The sequence below is a fragment of the Drosophila obscura genome, unplaced genomic scaffold, assembly GCF_018151105.1.
Source record: "Drosophila obscura isolate BZ-5 IFL unplaced genomic scaffold, ASM1815110v1 contig_28, whole genome shotgun sequence".
Classification (NCBI taxonomy): Eukaryota; Metazoa; Arthropoda; class Insecta; order Diptera; family Drosophilidae; genus Drosophila; species Drosophila obscura.
The window spans coordinates 291193-307001 of NW_024542815.1; the positions used below are offsets into that span (position 1 = coordinate 291193).

The 15809-nt window shown below is 45.2% G+C and overlaps 5 protein-coding genes across 7 annotated transcripts; 3 read left to right on the forward strand and 2 right to left on the reverse strand.

Annotated features, from left to right (window-relative positions):
* The first annotated feature begins 203 nt into the window (after positions 1-203).
* On the forward strand, positions 204-2688 carry LOC111070244 (neurotrophin receptor-interacting factor homolog). Its single transcript, XM_022360655.2, has one exon. It carries the CDS (start codon positions 310-312, stop codon positions 2089-2091), a length of 1782 nt encoding a protein of 593 aa, XP_022216347.1. The 5' UTR covers positions 204-309; the 3' UTR covers positions 2092-2688.
* An 81-nt stretch (positions 2689-2769) lies between these two features.
* On the reverse strand, positions 2770-4306 carry LOC111070246 (dnaJ homolog subfamily C member 25 homolog). Its single transcript, XM_022360657.2, has 2 exons — positions 4288-4306; positions 2770-4161 (listed from the first exon to the last, which is right to left on the reverse strand). Exon 2 carries the CDS (start codon positions 3887-3889, stop codon positions 2888-2890), a length of 1002 nt encoding a protein of 333 aa, XP_022216349.1. The 5' UTR covers positions 3890-4161; positions 4288-4306; the 3' UTR covers positions 2770-2887.
* Positions 4307-4788: 482 nt separating this feature from the next.
* LOC111070247 (ras-related protein Rab-40C) lies at positions 4789-9387 on the forward strand. 3 transcript variants are annotated; one of them, XM_022360659.2, is made up of 5 exons: positions 4789-4878; positions 5915-6051; positions 6115-6338; positions 6409-6631; positions 8010-9382. In XM_022360659.2, exons 2-5 carry the CDS (start codon positions 5919-5921, stop codon positions 8225-8227), a joined length of 798 nt encoding a protein of 265 aa, XP_022216351.1. In that variant the 5' UTR covers positions 4789-4878; positions 5915-5918; the 3' UTR covers positions 8228-9382. The 3 variants fall into 3 exon arrangements, with proteins under 3 accessions (XP_022216351.1, XP_022216352.1, XP_022216350.1); XM_022360660.2 differs by lacking the exon at positions 4789-4878 and adding an exon at positions 5006-5269 and having other exon boundaries at positions 8010-9383; XM_022360658.2 differs by lacking the exon at positions 4789-4878 and having other exon boundaries at positions 8024-9387.
* A 2613-nt stretch (positions 9388-12000) lies between these two features.
* Positions 12001-13528, forward strand: LOC111070219 (glycine-rich cell wall structural protein). The gene is made up of 3 exons (XM_022360610.2): positions 12001-12217; positions 12308-12411; positions 12477-13528. The coding sequence occupies exons 1-3, from the start codon at positions 12001-12003 to the stop codon at positions 13437-13439; spliced, it is 1284 nt and encodes a 427-aa protein (XP_022216302.2). The 3' UTR covers positions 13440-13528.
* Positions 13529-14253: 725 nt separating this feature from the next.
* Positions 14254-14895, reverse strand: LOC111070220. Its single transcript, XM_022360611.1, has one exon. It carries the CDS (start codon positions 14893-14895, stop codon positions 14254-14256), a length of 642 nt encoding a protein of 213 aa, XP_022216303.1.
* Positions 14896-15809: the final 914 nt, after the last annotated feature.

Genomic DNA, 15809 nt, shown 5'->3' on the forward strand with positions numbered 1-15809 from the left:
AAATACAATTAACTCGTTTTGCTGATTGCAGACAATCGCATTTTTAATAAAAAAAAAAACCCTTAAGTTGGTTATCGTGAGTATACACTCACTTAGTTTCTGTTTAAATACGTCGCGGGGGAGACATACATATACATGAAATGTTCGATGCAATATACACTTATCGATGTAGACACTTATCGATATATCGCATTTGCCTCGAATAGCAGGTACATGGGCGCAAACTCCCATCGCTAAATCAGAAAAGAATCAACATTTTGTTTTTGTGTAAAATTGCATTTAGCAATTAATTGTTGCTATAATTAGCAAATGGCGAACAACCTGGAGTCACGTGTGGTGGATCTGGACGTGGCCTGCCTGATCTGCCTGAATGAGGAGTCCGGCCATATCTCCATTTACAGCCATGACTTGGAGCCGCCGCACACCCTGATTGCGGACATGATCCGCTGTTGCACCAGCCTGCAACTGGAGAGTTTGCAAATGCAGCGCTGGCCGGACAAGATCTGCGAGCAGTGCCACAGTGAACTAGCAGTCGCCTACCGCTTCTATGAGAAGTGCCTGCTGATCGAAAAGCTATTCCTCACTGCGACCAACAGCGCTCTTCTCGTCGACGTCGACGAATTGGCCAAGAACCAGCAGCTGAAACTGGATTTGGAACAGCATCACGTCAAGCTGCCATCCAGCTTAAAAATCAAACGCGTCGAAGTGGATGCAGACATTCCTCTTGCAAGTCGGACGGTGGTGTGTTCAGTGTCAGCAGCGCCCAGGGCAATCACAGTACAAACCACTGGGTCTGGCTCAATATTACCTACATCTGCAGCGACCACAACAGCAGCTCCGATTCTTCCCGTCACCAAATTTGAGTACTTTCAGGAGGACGGGGAGGACACAGACTCACTGGGCCTGTTGCCAGATACCGCCGATTCACTGGTCATGTCGCTGGACACCCTCATAGAGACGGTGCCCATTAAGGAGCAGCCAGAAGACGAAATGTCGTCGGATGAGGAGGATAAAAAGAGGACCGTCCCACAAACCTGGGACGAGAATCCCCCGAGCCCAGAGCATGCCTATGAAATCGAAACGATACTAACTAAGAAAACTCAGGGGGGGCCACAGACTGAGCTGCCCCAACCGCCGCGGACTTCATCACGGGCCCTCAACACGATTCAACGATGCAATATAAGCAAACGCACTTACAAACGCGTCACACCGATCTTTAAGAGGGAGGTTGACGACGGCTACGTGCTGTTCGATAGCCAACAGATAGGCATTCCTGAGACACGTCGCCACGCGGAGCGTGCGCGCAAAATTTGTCATGTGTGCGGGAACACCTACAAGTATCAGCATGCCCTCAACGCACACATGCGGCGGCATAACAACGATCGTCCCTATCCGTGTGAAGTCTGCCAGAAGGCCTTCATATCGAACGTGGAGCTGCGCCGGCATATGCGTGTCCACACCGGGCAGAAGCCCTATGGGTGTCGCTATTGTGACCGCCGCTTCTCGGACTTTGGCAGCAGCAAAAAGCATGAACGCATCCACACCGGTGAGCGTCCGTATGTGTGCGAGGTGTGCCACAAGGGCTTTGCCTACGCCCACGTGCTGACCGTGCACCGGCGTACACACACCGGAAAGAAGCAGTTCCAGTGCACGCAGTGCGACAAGGGATTCACCAAGAAGAACTACTTGGCCGCCCACCTGGATCAGCACAACGGCGTCACTACGTCCGCGCCAGCGGCCAAGCGTCCGGCCGCACGCAAGCTCCAAAAGAGGCATGTCCCGGAGGCACTGTTCATCGGTCAGTTAATGCTTGGTACCGAGCCGCCCAAGGTGCTGGAGGAATGCATTGTCACCCACGATTTCATGTTCAACGAAGAGGACGAGGCCGATGCCGACGATCATGATCTGGAGGCGGCCGGGGAGAAACGGGAAATGGAGCTGGACGATCCAGAGCCGGAGCACGATGACTTCGACGATGTTGATGTCTATCACCACAGTGTGCGCTCCGTCAAGGATGACCCTTATGCGCTTGTCGGGGATCTGCTGGACTCCGAGGAGTTCGCAGACGATTCCAAATATCTGATTGACTAGTATTAGTATACGGCCTCGATCCCGCCCCGCCCACTCTCACCCTAGTCGTTTTGTGGAAGTGAATGCGAATTCGAATTATGGAGATTGCTCTATAGCAGCTGTATAAACACTTGACCTGACTATGTGCTACAAGAAGAAATACATGTGCCACGGCATCCAATTTTGGGGGCCGCGTCAGCATCGAAGAAGAACAACTGTGCAAACCTAGAAGAGTGCCGTTGGCACCCCATTAAGATTGTGCGGTGGTAACTATTGTAGTTTTATTACATTCTCACATTCACATTGTAACATTCAGCGTAGATTTTCTATAACTATAAGAGAAGAGAACCTGTACGGAGTACGGGCACGGGCCTCCGTGCCTGAGATGGGTTAATTGTTCTAGCATAGTAGTATAGTTGCTGTTCTCATCGCAACCGCTCTCCACTGTAGTACCGCGCTGAGATGGCACAAAACTGATCTTTTCGGCCACGTTCTTGAACCGGTTTCTATGTCTGTGGTGTGTTTGTGTTTTATGCTGCGGCTCTTTTGTGTCGCCTGTAACGGCGGGGTCAACGCCACAATTTATGGAACGATACATTAAATTATTTGTTAGGCTAATGCAAAATCTAATTTTTTCTCGCCCTAGACATTGAAAATGTTCGTACAAAATATATACATATATGTATATGCATATGCATGTATATAAAAACGAGTGTTTGCGGGGAGGGGGGAAAGTCTAAGGGAGTCGGTTGGATTACTGATGGAACAATAAAACTTGAACATCGGTGTGTGTGGGGAGCTAAGGGCTGGGCTCTAGCTAATCCTCGAAGGTGATGCGTCCGGGGCCATGGTTCTTCATGTAGCGCCTGTAGGCCTTGTAGCGTGGATTCTCCGCCAGCTTCTTCTTCATCTCCTCGTCCTGTTCGGCCTTCCACGCCTCGAAATTGTCGCGCTTCCACAGCTCCAGATGCAGATACTCCTCGATCTGTTTTTCGGGCTGCGCATTGAACTGATGATGGCCCATCTTAAGGTATCGCCGCACCAGATACAGTTTCTGGTCGCGGCCGTACGGCTGCTTGAGGAACGTATAGCGCCAGAACCACTGGCCATGCCACACGATGAACGTAAGCAGCGTGTAGGGGCAAATGAGCAGCTGCACCCAGAGCACGTCCCACAGTGTGGGCTTCGCATAGCCGCCCTGCACGTCCATCTTCTCCTCGATGACCTTGCGTATTATGCGCTCCAGCTCTTCCTTCTGGTCGGTCTTGGCCATGCGGTTCTTACCCTTCTTCTGGATGCGCTCCTGTATCTCTTCGCGCGCTATGTCTAGCGCCTGGTTGCGGTACTTGGGCACCGTGGCAAAGTACTTGATGGCCGAGTCGTAGCGCTGCCAGCCGGAGTAGTACTGTATTACCGATATAATCGTCAGCACTACCACGATCACAATGCGCACATCCACCTTGGGTGCCACGCGGCGGCGGTAGTAGCGATAGTAATGGGCATAGTACGCATCCGGGTTGTCCAGCATGTAGTCGTAATCATTGCGCGACTCCTCGTCGCGAAGGATCTCGTAGGCAGTGGCCAGAAGCTTGAACTGCTCTTCCGCTAGGGCCTTGGCCTCGGCGCCGCGATGCAGATCCGGATGGTACTTGCGCGCCAGCGAGCGGTAGGCCTTGCCAATCTCCGACTTGGACGACTCACGTGTCACGCCGAGCACATCGTAGCAGTCTTCCTTGCCGCAGTACAGGCCATCGAGAAGGCCCAGACACAGCGTTGGCAGAGCCACCAGGGCCAGCAGACAGGTAGCTTGAAGACGCATCTTGGTAGGTTATGGCGGTGCTGTGGGGTAGGTGTGGGTTGCAGCGGTGGCAGGAAATGCTCGGCAACAGCTGTTTGCGGCTGCAGAAAGCGGAGCGGCAACGTCTCGTCACCGACTGGGGAGCAACTGGTGAGTGAGCCCGCTCGTTTTGGGGGGCACGTTGGCGCTGGCCTTTGGTCTGCTTCCGATTGACCCGCTTGCAGGTTAGAACTTTCCCTCCTACGGCCTTTAAGCCCGCTCAAGTTGAGGCCAAAACGAAAACGTATATTTAACTAGGGATGGGTTTCGATAGAATGTGATATATAAGTTCAAAACGATATGATAATTTAAAATTCGGCTAGAGACTTCATGCTTAACCAGCTGCGGTCACACTGCCATCAAGAGTCAAATATACATACTTATATGGCGCAACAAATGCAAAGCCACACAAGGGCCGCCCAACCACTTTTCCCTAAAGCCTAGTACAAGCTCAGATCCAAAAACTGTTTGCTAGCAAACAAATGTCATATATTCTGCTAGCTGCCAGTGGTGTGACCAGAGGTGTGTACTGCATTCCGTACGGTTACACTGCTCAGACAGCTGGTTTTGTTTAAAGTTAATAAAATGCACTTCTTCGCCTGGGGTCGCTCTTATTCAGGCATATCCTGGGCTCCCCAATATTTTATTGACAAGGTAATGTGTTTGACTATCTGCAGCAGCAGATGGCGACTCTATTTGTCTTCATTATTTAAACATTTTATTTGGTTTTTTGTTCTCATATTGCATATGTTTGCTGGCAAAATATATCAAATTAATACAGTTTTCGAGGCTGGTATAAACATACCAGCAATACCAGCAAATACCTTCGGATGCTTTTCTAGTATATACCGACCATTTTTTTTGTTGATCTGAGTATTGCAAAAATACCAGCGAACGGCACCACTGGGCGAAGTATATCGCTCTCATCTCTATTTAAAATTACGAAAATGAAATTGCGTGCATTCTAAATGGTAAAAGTAGTTTCTATTAAAAAAGAGTTCCACAAACCTCAATTCAAGCCCAAAACGAAACCACAAACCTTTGGGGTAACTTATTTTAATACTGGAGCAGCAAAAAAAAACAATCAAAATAAGGCATGCACAATACAAACACACACGCAAAGCGACACCCACACCTCATGAGCAAAGCAAGTTTTTTGTGAATTTTAAAATCAAATGCAGAAAAACCAACTACTGCAGGCGGTATCTAAAAAAAATAAATAATTAACTTATTGATCACAAAATGGTTAATAAAAGTTAGTGTTTTATGTATTTGCGCTCGTGTGTGTGTGTGTGCGTTTCGTTGTGTTGCAAAACAAAAGCACCCAAACCTCCAGCACCACCACCACAGCTGCAGAAGCAGGTTAGCCCAAAAAAATATCCGCATCAGCGTAACCCCTTGAAAACTTCAAATATTAAGCTCAGCGATATGTCGGTAAAATATCCAATATAATTATCTAGTTTACATACATATGTATGTGCATACATTGTATATTTTATCTTTTTGCATATGCACTGCGGTACTTCTCTACAGTCGTGCCGCCGTCGTGCCGCCGTGGGTGCCGCGCCTGGCTGTGCGTGAGTAAGTGAGATGGACAAGTCACTTAACGGCAACGCAAAATAAACAGCAACTCCGTGAGAAGGATAGAGAGAGAACTATAGGCCATATGTCGACTATGTGATAGGGGATACCCGCTTCTCGGATGTATTTTTTACCCAATGTCGTTGCAATATTTATCCGAAAGAAACAATTTTTGGTATACCGGCAGATAATACGTGTGTATCAATACTTTGAAAACTTTTGTGGTTTGTACCGGTTAGCCAGGGCCAGGTTACTTGACCAACAGTTTGTTAAATTGAATTACATGTTATTTTGCAACCCAGAAGATGGGGGGAGGAATCATTTCCGGACCAATTAGGTGTATTTTATATATAAATTGTACCAGAATCCATCGGGGCTGGCTAGTGTTTTTCAACGTTTAGTCTCTGTCACTGGTTTCTGTTTCAGCCACATGGGAACCATGACAAAAGACTACGACTACCTTTTAAAAGTTCTTCTGGTGGGCGACAGCGATGTGGGGAAGCACGAGATACTTTCGAACCTGGAGGATCCTTTCCCCGAAAGTCCTTTCTGCAGCGGAAATGGTGAGTGGGCCAGAGACTTAAACCGGACATTTCATCAACATATCCTATTTTCTAATCAAATAGATTGCACCTCTCACATCCTCCAAACGGTAGCGTACAAAACAACCACAATACTATTGGAGGGTAAACGGGTGAAGCTCCAGCTGTGGGACACTTCCGGACAGGGACGATTCTGTACAATTATTCGCTCGTATTCGCGCGGTGCTCAAGGTATTATACTAGTATACGATATAACGAACAAATGGAGCTTCGATGGCATCGATCGATGGCTTAAAGAGGTCGACGAGGTGAGTATTCATTATATCACATTTCACAATACACGGAACTATGTATATTCCTTCTCTTCCGAACCTCCAGCACGCTCCGGGCATACCCAAGGTGTTGGTGGGAAATCGCCTGCATCTGGCTTTCAAGCGGCAGGTGGCCGCCAAACAGGCCGAGACCTATGCCAGCCGCAACAACATGTCCTGCTTCGAGATATCGCCGCTTTGCGACTTCAACATACGTGAATCCTTCTGCGAGCTGGCCCGCATGGCGCTCCATCGCAACGGCATGGAGCACATTTGGCGCAGCAATAAGGGTAAAATTGAATCTCATACATTCTTCTGCTCGCTGTGCGTCTTTTAAACTAAAAATAAAGTCAGGCCAGCATCGTAGCTACTTTAGAACGTGCAAAACTAGAATAGAATCATTTGAGAAAATGTAATCGTATCCATAATTTGTTTTTTTGGCAGCGAGTCATAAATGGTGCCATATGTAATTCAAATATCCAAAAAGTCGCTGCGAGCAAATTAGGTAATACGATCAGCTATCCTTTAATGTTAAAGAATAATTCTCTGAAACCGCCTTAATTATCAATTTTGAAAGTGCTACAAGAGTCCAGTGTCAATCGAGTTATAATTCTCTGAAATTAATTGTTAATACACGGAGACTATAGTTACCTTTCTGAGAGTTGAGGCTCTGATCCAAAGCAGAGTGCAGTGTCAATTGGGTTAATTCTAGCACGGGTCTAGATATCGATTCATTTTAGTTGTTCAGAAACATTGGATATAATGGAATCATTGCATCTTCCGAAATACTCTATCGATATAAATAAGCTATGCAAAGATAATAAAATGTATGCATTTGATAGCGCACAAACACCAGCGCTCACATTCTCTTTGTTACATTCAGTCGCCTTCTCACTAGATGCGGCATCTATGGGTTACAAAATCCTTGATTTGTCCCCAAACAAAGGCAGGCTTTTAAATTATTGTTGCAATATAGAACGTGGAACTTTTGGAGAAGTTTTCTTTCTATTGAAATTATGAGATATGCAGATTTGATCTAATGAGGCATAGTGGCATATTAAGTATCCGAAAAGTGACTGGTTCTGAATGATGACAGCGCATGCTAATGGATTACTTATCCCTCGAATTTGCAAGCTAGTATAAGATTCAAGATGTGTAGGAATTGTAGGGGAGGTAGATAATATGGTTAATGTTCGACATACGGGTCGAATACGGGTTTCACGCTTTTCACCGATAAATTCACCCTTAAGGCAAAAAATATAACATGTTTTCACAAATGAGGCGATTTTTACAACACGTGCAACTTTCCATTATTAAAAAATAAACATCTTTCGATGAAACTTTAATGTCAAAACTCATAAAAAAGTGTAAAAATGTTGGCATTTTATTTTAAAGGTCAGCTGGTTATGTTTACATTTTTTATGGCAAGGATGAAACTTTGAAAGAATTTTTGCACGTAAATTCTTGATAAATCTTTGTCCATCGAGGCTATTATTATTTTTTTTTTTTTTTTTTGCTATTTTAGGAGAATAGGAAAGGTATTGAACATTTACCGTGGTCATAATTATTTATGTTTGCAACTGTCTGATGTATGAAAAACGCACTGACGCCCAGTTCATCCACATGATATCACATATATATATAATGAACTTCCTTTACTTCCTTCAGTTCTCTCGCTGCAGGAGCTGTGCTGCCGGACGATTGTGCGGAGGACGAGCGTATACGCGATCGATTCGCTGCCCCTGCCGCCCTCGGTGAAGTCCACGCTCAAGTCATATGCTTTGACCACATCGCAGTGCTACAATTCGCTGAACCAGAGCTCGAAGAGCAAGAACCGCTGCAAGACGCCAACGAGCAGCAGTCGGAACAGCTGTGCGATCGCGTGATCGCTGCCTTGTAGGTCGCTGCTGCAGCCCCACGGCCCACGCGAGCTGCCTACAACATCTGCCTACAACGTTACCCCTTCCCCATCCGACATTAACTATAATTCAACTATAATTATGTACTTTAGGCTAACACACACCCCACATATTACCCTACGTACATGGAATCCTCTCCGTAACTCGACTTACATTACTATTATTATTATTATTATTTTGTTTGTTTCCATCGAGATTGATATGCTATATATTTATTGTCACCATAAAACAAGGTTTAATTTTTACACAGTAAAATTTAAATTTTAGTTAATTATAATGCTCCATCTTACATCTCAGAACCCATATTCCCTGTATCTTTCGATCCCTTGCATTATTCTAATGTTGTTAATATTATTATGTTTGTATAATTCTTATATGTAAAATGCGGACAACTCGAACAACACTACAGCCACCACAACACCCACATTGTCCACAAACACTAACCGAACCGAAATGAAAGTGAAAGATCAGAAACATGAGACCATCGGGGCAACTATTATTGAATCATACTACATTTTTTTTGCATATTTTTTTTGTTCGGTTACTATTGATTTAAACATATTCTTAGAGATAAATGTATTCGGGAGCGAATCCCGCGGGAGAACACACGCTCACACAATGGGCGAATTGATAAAGATAATTTAGAATGAACCAAGAAACAAACACTTTTTCTCTGTCTCTTTTTTGGCTTCTTTCTCCCATGCCCGTATTGAACGCTCTGCTCTTTGTCTCCTTCTAGTTCCTGTCTGCCATCTCTTTCGTTTTGGACCTGGGGATCGGGAGCGAACAAGTGAAAGTTGAGTGCATATTTAAAAAAAACGTTTCAGATTAGAAAGTTTTCAGCCATATATTCTGGCATAATTCCAATAAAATTGTTTGGCATTTCTACATTTGTTCAAGCACTTAGTGGGGAACGAAGAGATGGTATTTTATATGTAAAATCAATCCGTTTTTAGTTGAAATCCTTTTAATTATTCAAGAATTACAAATCGAATTAAATTCGATTGAGGTCTATGCTGATAGATTTTACATATTGTACATTTATCATTAAATTTTTGTTTAAGTTTCAGAAATATATTGCAAAATGAACTTTAATTCCAATTACGAGTATGTAAATTATTCAATTCCACTAAAATTATATGAAATCCGAGAAAGAAATGAATTATATAAATACAAATTGTAAAAGACTGAGTAAAGGGAATAAAAATATTGTATTTTTGATTATTTTTAGTTTGGTAATCAAATTAGCCAAACATTTTTCAAACCTCAAGGTGAGGAAAGCTCTTAAGAAAACTGTAATTAAAATTGGCTAACAATATCAATGGACCCCCCGTCCTCTCCCTCCACTGACCAAAGCAGATAGGAAAAATAGGGAATTATACTCTGTAATTGAGGAAAATCGCTAAAGATATCTCGCAAGTAAGAACATCTTTTCAGTCTAAAGATAATCCCATGAAACTTTCAAAATTGATTTTGCCATATAAACCATCTGAAAATTTATCCGAAAATCTGATAATATTTAGCTACTCTATGATTTATTTGAGGTATTTAAAGTTTCGACCTACTCTTCTCCGATTTGATTCGTTTTCAACATCTGTTTGGTTGTTGGTTGTACCTGTGAGTATGATTAACAGCCCGAATGCAGAGTCAATTTGGTATTGTAATATTATTTAAATGATTTAATTTGGCTTTTGCTTCGGTCTGATTGGGATCGATTGAGATTTGGGTTTGGGCTCGGCCTTTCGCCCGAACCTTCATCTCAACCTTCTACACCATCTTTCTTTTCTGTTTCTTTGTCTGGCGTTGTATGCAATGCGCACCATCAAGTGGCCCATGCGACCCAAGCCGAAGCCTGTTACGCGCGGAACCCGGCAGAACCACCCCCCCCGCCCAACCGACCGGGGGCGCTGCCGCATGACGCGCGACCGTGTACGAACCGATCGCGAGCTGCAGGAAAGATAGGTGTAGACTAAAATTCGAGGAAAATTAGAGCTAAACACAACTCAAAGAGCTAAGCATGCAAAATAGCTAAAAAATATAACTAATTAGGGAAGGTATGTTAGTATAGTGATTTAAGAAGAGGAAGGGAATTAGAGTTGATATTATGTGGTAAAGGGAATTGAAGTCCGAGCAAAGTACCCTAAATGGTTCGTGCAAGGAATAATTCGATCTACAAAGCGGAAGGAAAAGAGGAATGAAGTTCTAGTGACTATAGGAATCGTAAAGTTTATGCGGTCAACAAGTCAGGGCATCTACATCACCTGATCAGGTTGTGCATAAAAATCACACCAAGCTTTCTACGACTAACTAAGGTTGGAAGGTTTATTAAGACGTAAGATGGCAGTCTCACACCTGCATCCCAGTTAAGGCCACGCAGAGCAAAAAGTAAAAAGTTTTCTGGACTGATCTATACGGTCCTGGTGTACTTTGTACTGGGGGCCACACAAGAGCCATCTAAAATCGGACGAACAGCAGATATAGAGAGTTTGTATATAGGGGTCGTCAAATTCCTTTGACCACCTCATAAACCCAAGCACACCCATGGCCTATTACCATGGTAGAAATGTGTCAGAAACTTCAACTTGGGTTAATAACCCAAGTCAAACCAAGGTAATCCTCAAGAGAACCACCCAGAGGCTATAAGGAGCCAATAGGGGGCTGGAGCGATGAAATGCATTACGCATTCGAGGCATTTAGGTGTAACAATACACCATGACTGAAAGTTATTGAGATCGGATTGCAAGCGAGAGTGAAATGAAATGTCCATACTGGACACAAAGTTTAACATCATCCGCATACATGAGTACGAGAGTTGTTATCTGAAGGCAGTCATTAATAAAGAGTGTGAATAGTGGGGGCCTAGTGGCTCCGTGGTAAGAAGTAACAACAGGTGAAGAGAAGGAGTTTTGAAGAGGACTCTGAGCCTAGAACAAAGTAGTAGAAATCCATCTAAGAGTTAGGGGAAACCCTAAAAGTCAAGTTTTGTGAAAGGGAATGGTTTACAGAATCAAATGCTTACTAAATCAGTGTAAATGCTCGTCTCAAGTTACCTTGAAAGCCTAATGATAAAAGAGGTTTCGATTGCTATTAATTTTTGTTTTGCGCTTTGTTTTACACAACTCCCCTAGTTGGCCAATAAAATTGGGAGCCGGTGCACCATTTAGGAGGCAAAGCGATCCAAAAAACTTGAATGCAAATGTAAAGCAAAATTATTGAAAAAATTTTTTCTTTTTGACCGTTTGCTTTGAGAATTTCAACTCGAGTATGAGGGGGGTTATTTGTTTTAAAATAAAATTTTTTTTGTACAATGTCATCGGTAGATTCCCTATAAAGAGATTAAATAACCAAAATTGAGTTGTTTAGTCCTAGTATGTAGTATTACTCTTAATGAGCTTCAGGTCAAGTTGCCATTCAGATGGGACTACTTTTGTGGTTTCTTTTTCTAATCATGACCGTTTGGTAAGAAATCGAAATCGCTTCTACAAATCTTAAACTACAAGAGACGCCCTCGTCGTCAATTCAGTATTGAGAAACTCTTGGCTGGGGCCAAACCTCACCTGACCCGCACTGACCTTTCCTACTCTCTGCGGTCCGAAACTGCAATACCTGGCAGGGGCCGAGCCCAGGGCCAGGGGCTGGAGTGATGCTAATACCATCATTAGGTCGTTCCGACCCCCGATTGCCGATTCGTTCATGCCTGACGGATCAATATATTTGTTGGTTTTGGCCTAATTATGGAAATGCGCTTGGCTTTTGGATTGAACTCATTTGCATTTCCCACTGGTTTCTGGTTTGCTGTCGAAACTTCTTCTAATCCGTATGGTCCATATGCTCCAGAGGAGCTCGAAGTGAGCGAGGCATGTGTGGGGGATGCCCATGAAGTTGACGAAAGCAAGACGATCCACCAAAATCTTCAAGCGAAAACCGGAGACGAAGATGGAGATGGAGCATCATCGGGTGATTGTCTCGTAACAGTTTGCTCTGCCAGCTCTTCGATCTCTGCGGTCACCGAGCGATCGACCGATTGAGCTGATATCTGTATAAAAGCCATCGACTGCTGGGAGTTGGTTATCAGTTTACTCAACGCTTTCGTCGGCTTTGTGAAGTTCCAGAGTTTTCGTCCCTCAAGTAAGAAACTTCCAGCAATGAAGGTAAGTCCCCCAGTCCTCACCAACCAAGGAGCGCTTTCAACATGTTCCTCCCCTTCTCCTCGCAGATATTCGTGTGTCTCTTGGCTGCTTTGGTCGCCACCAGTTCGGCTGGCATCATCGGAGGCGGCGGTGGAGGCTACAGTTATGGCGTTGGCGGAGGTGGTGGCCATCAGGAGGTGAAGACCATCAAGGTCATTCACCAGGAGGGCGGTGGCTACTCAGGCGGCGGACTTGGTGGCGGCTACTCCGGTAGTCATCAGGAGGTGAAGACCATCAAGGTTATCCACCAGGACAGCAGCGGACATGGCGGCGGTTACTCCGGCGGACATGGCGGTGGCTATTCCGGCGGACACGGTGGCGGCTACTCAGGCGGACACCAGGAGATCAAGACTGTAAAGGTCATCCATGAAGAGGGTCATGCTCTGGGCGGCGGTGGTGGCTATTCCGGCGGACACGACCACGGATATGGCGCACAAGGACACGGACACGAGGAGGTGAAGACCATCAAGGTTATCCACCAGGAGGGTGGTGCACAGGGACACGGCGGTGGGTACTACGGCGGACACCAGGAGGTGAAGACTGTTAAGGTCATCCACCAGGAGGCTGGTGGTCACGGCGGCTTCTCCGGCGGACATGGCGGTGGCTTCTCCGGCGGACATGGCGGTGGCTTCTCTGGCGGACACCAGGAGATCAAGACTGTAAAGGTTATCCATGAAGAGGGTCATGCTCTGGGCGGCGGCGGTGGCTATTCTGGCGGACACGACCACGGATATGGCGCACATGGACACGGAAACGAGGAGGTGAAGACCATTAAGGTTATCCACGAAGAGGGCGGTCATAGCCACGACCACGGCCACTCCCACGGAGGTTTCGCTGGCGGTCACGAGGAGATCAAGACCATCCAGGTGATCCACGAAGAGGGACACTCGCACGGACACGGTGTGGCTTCTGTGAGCAACGAGTATCTGCCACCTGTGGTGTCGGCTTCCCAACCCGGCTACCTGCCCCCATCCGGTGGCTGGAAGTAAATCTCTCCTACCGGCCACCCGTTCTGTGTTTCGGTCCGTGTCATAGTTCCCGAAATGATTCCGAACTAATCCCGAAATCCCCCATCCGCCTCCACCACCTTTGTTAAGTAGTTTTAGACATTTTTTTCTTCCCATTTGTTATTTTTTTACTGTTCTACGAATATCCATTGTACCATCACTTTAGTTGTAAATCGTTTCTCCAATGAGGAGAAAATAAACCATCTGTAAATTATAATGCTTCTGATTTCTGGCTTCAATTCGGGTGGGAAATTACTAATCATTAAAATTATCCAAAGAATGCCAAAGGTATTAAATCAACCGGCCACTTTAGTGGAACTGTAGCAGAGCGATATCTTTACTTAAGGAAAACGATTTATGCATGTACATACGAGTATGTATCTTATCCATTTGGCATCAGGCCAACAAGTGGATCCCAATCAGAAATTAATGTTAATGTTCTTCATTCACAGTTTAATTACATAGATTCACCTTTCATTCGATTTCCTTCATACGATTGGCCGTTTCGATTCGTTTCGGTTTCACTTTTAACTTTATGAATCGACCAAAATTACCATAAACAAAGCCAAATTAGCGGTAGCTCAACCGACCCGTTCATGGATTGGGTTATCGCTGTGAGACTATGTTGTATACTTTGAATCGTAAAGTTTATTGTTGTTTGGTATGTATTGTATTTGTGTGCATACTCGTAAGAGTTTGTGTGTTGTGATTCAGTGCGCTATATCTATAAACGGAATAAATTAATTTTGGTGCGCACACGGCTTGCTTCAGCTGGAGCTCGATCTCGATCCGAACCTCACTTGTGGTGCCAATCGTAACGTCGTCGCTTGGCCGTGTCCTGCTCCAGGCGATTCCCGCTGCTGGCGCTGCCTCGCAGATACTGGTGCAGAGGCAGTGGCCGTGGCGAGGATGAGGTGACCCCAAGCTGCAGGCTACTGGATGTTGTTGGCCGCCAATTGGATGGCAGCCAGGGCGTGTCAAAGGGAGATGAATCCTCCAGCGGGAAGTTGCCCGGAATGATTGATTGATGACTCCCAGGGAGGTTGCTCTGGGCGCTGACCTGCTGCTGGTAATTGTGGACTCTCATATTGAGCAGCAGCTCGCCATCGTCGTCGATTAGATTGTATATCTGGGTGCCGGGATGCTGGTTCTTGCCACCCCTAGGGTGGGCCAGTTCCAGGCGCACCTGCTGCGGCTTCTTGGGCTTGGGTTGCGGTTTGCTTTTGGGATGGTGGCCGATGAAGCGCGAGGCGCGATCTGTGGCCTGTAGCTGCCGAAGAATACCCAGCGGCAGCAGTAAATCCGATTCGAAGGGCATGAAGCCGCTGGCCCTCACCTTAATGATGTTCCTCATCAGCGGCTGCTGCGGCAGGTTGTAGCTGTAGCCCCTTACTAGACCCAAAAGGCTAAAAAGGCTCAATGCGCTGACACTTAACATTTTTGATTTGAGCAAGTTGCGAGTATCTTCCTTGTCTGTATATTATGGATAATGTTTTGCAATCCCTGAACTGGTGTTCACTCCCAAAAGTAATAGCACAACAAAAAAGAAAAATAAACACTGATATTTTATCGGGGATTGGGATTGGGCAGGGATCGTAGAGAGCCAGTGGAGCTCGTTCTAGGCCCGTGTTGTACCAACTGACCAGCGACACGCTGACTGACGGGGCAAGCAGGCCGAGCTGAGTTGGATTGAGGGAAGCACTGTGCACTGCGCTCATAAAAACGAATTAATTAGAGAAAATACCGTTTTCCACAGCCGCACTGTGGGCCAAAAAGGTGAACAGAATTATAACGTGTTTCATTTCAAATTTTGAACAAGAAAACCATTTAAATAAATTAGATTTAAATCAAATTCGGTTTAAATTGTAACATTTAAATTAGCCAAATTCTCAGGATACGAGTATATGTACTCGTATGTACATACATAAGTCGCTTCTAACCAACGGAAGTCACTGGATTTTTTATGTAGGGGATTTCCTGTCCCATACTATTGAACTTTCATTCTCTCGTGTTAAGTTATAGATGGGATCCAGCGATTAATCACTTTCGACCCACTGTACATTAACATGGCCAACACTTTGAATTTAAAATAAAAACATAACTGGCCGCGAGCCATGGCGTTTATTGTTTGGGGCTTGTTGTTTGACGGCCAGCAGCTGAAAGAGCAGAGCAGAACAGAGCAGATCTTTCCTCTCTTTTTTCCCTCTAGTATTACACGTATTTCTACGTATGAGCAAAACATAACATGGACAGAATTATTAATATGTCGTACTCGTATGTATGTACATATGTGTTGGCTTATAACTGATTTATGCCAGAGTTAACAAGAATAATTCTTTGAATGGCTGCTGC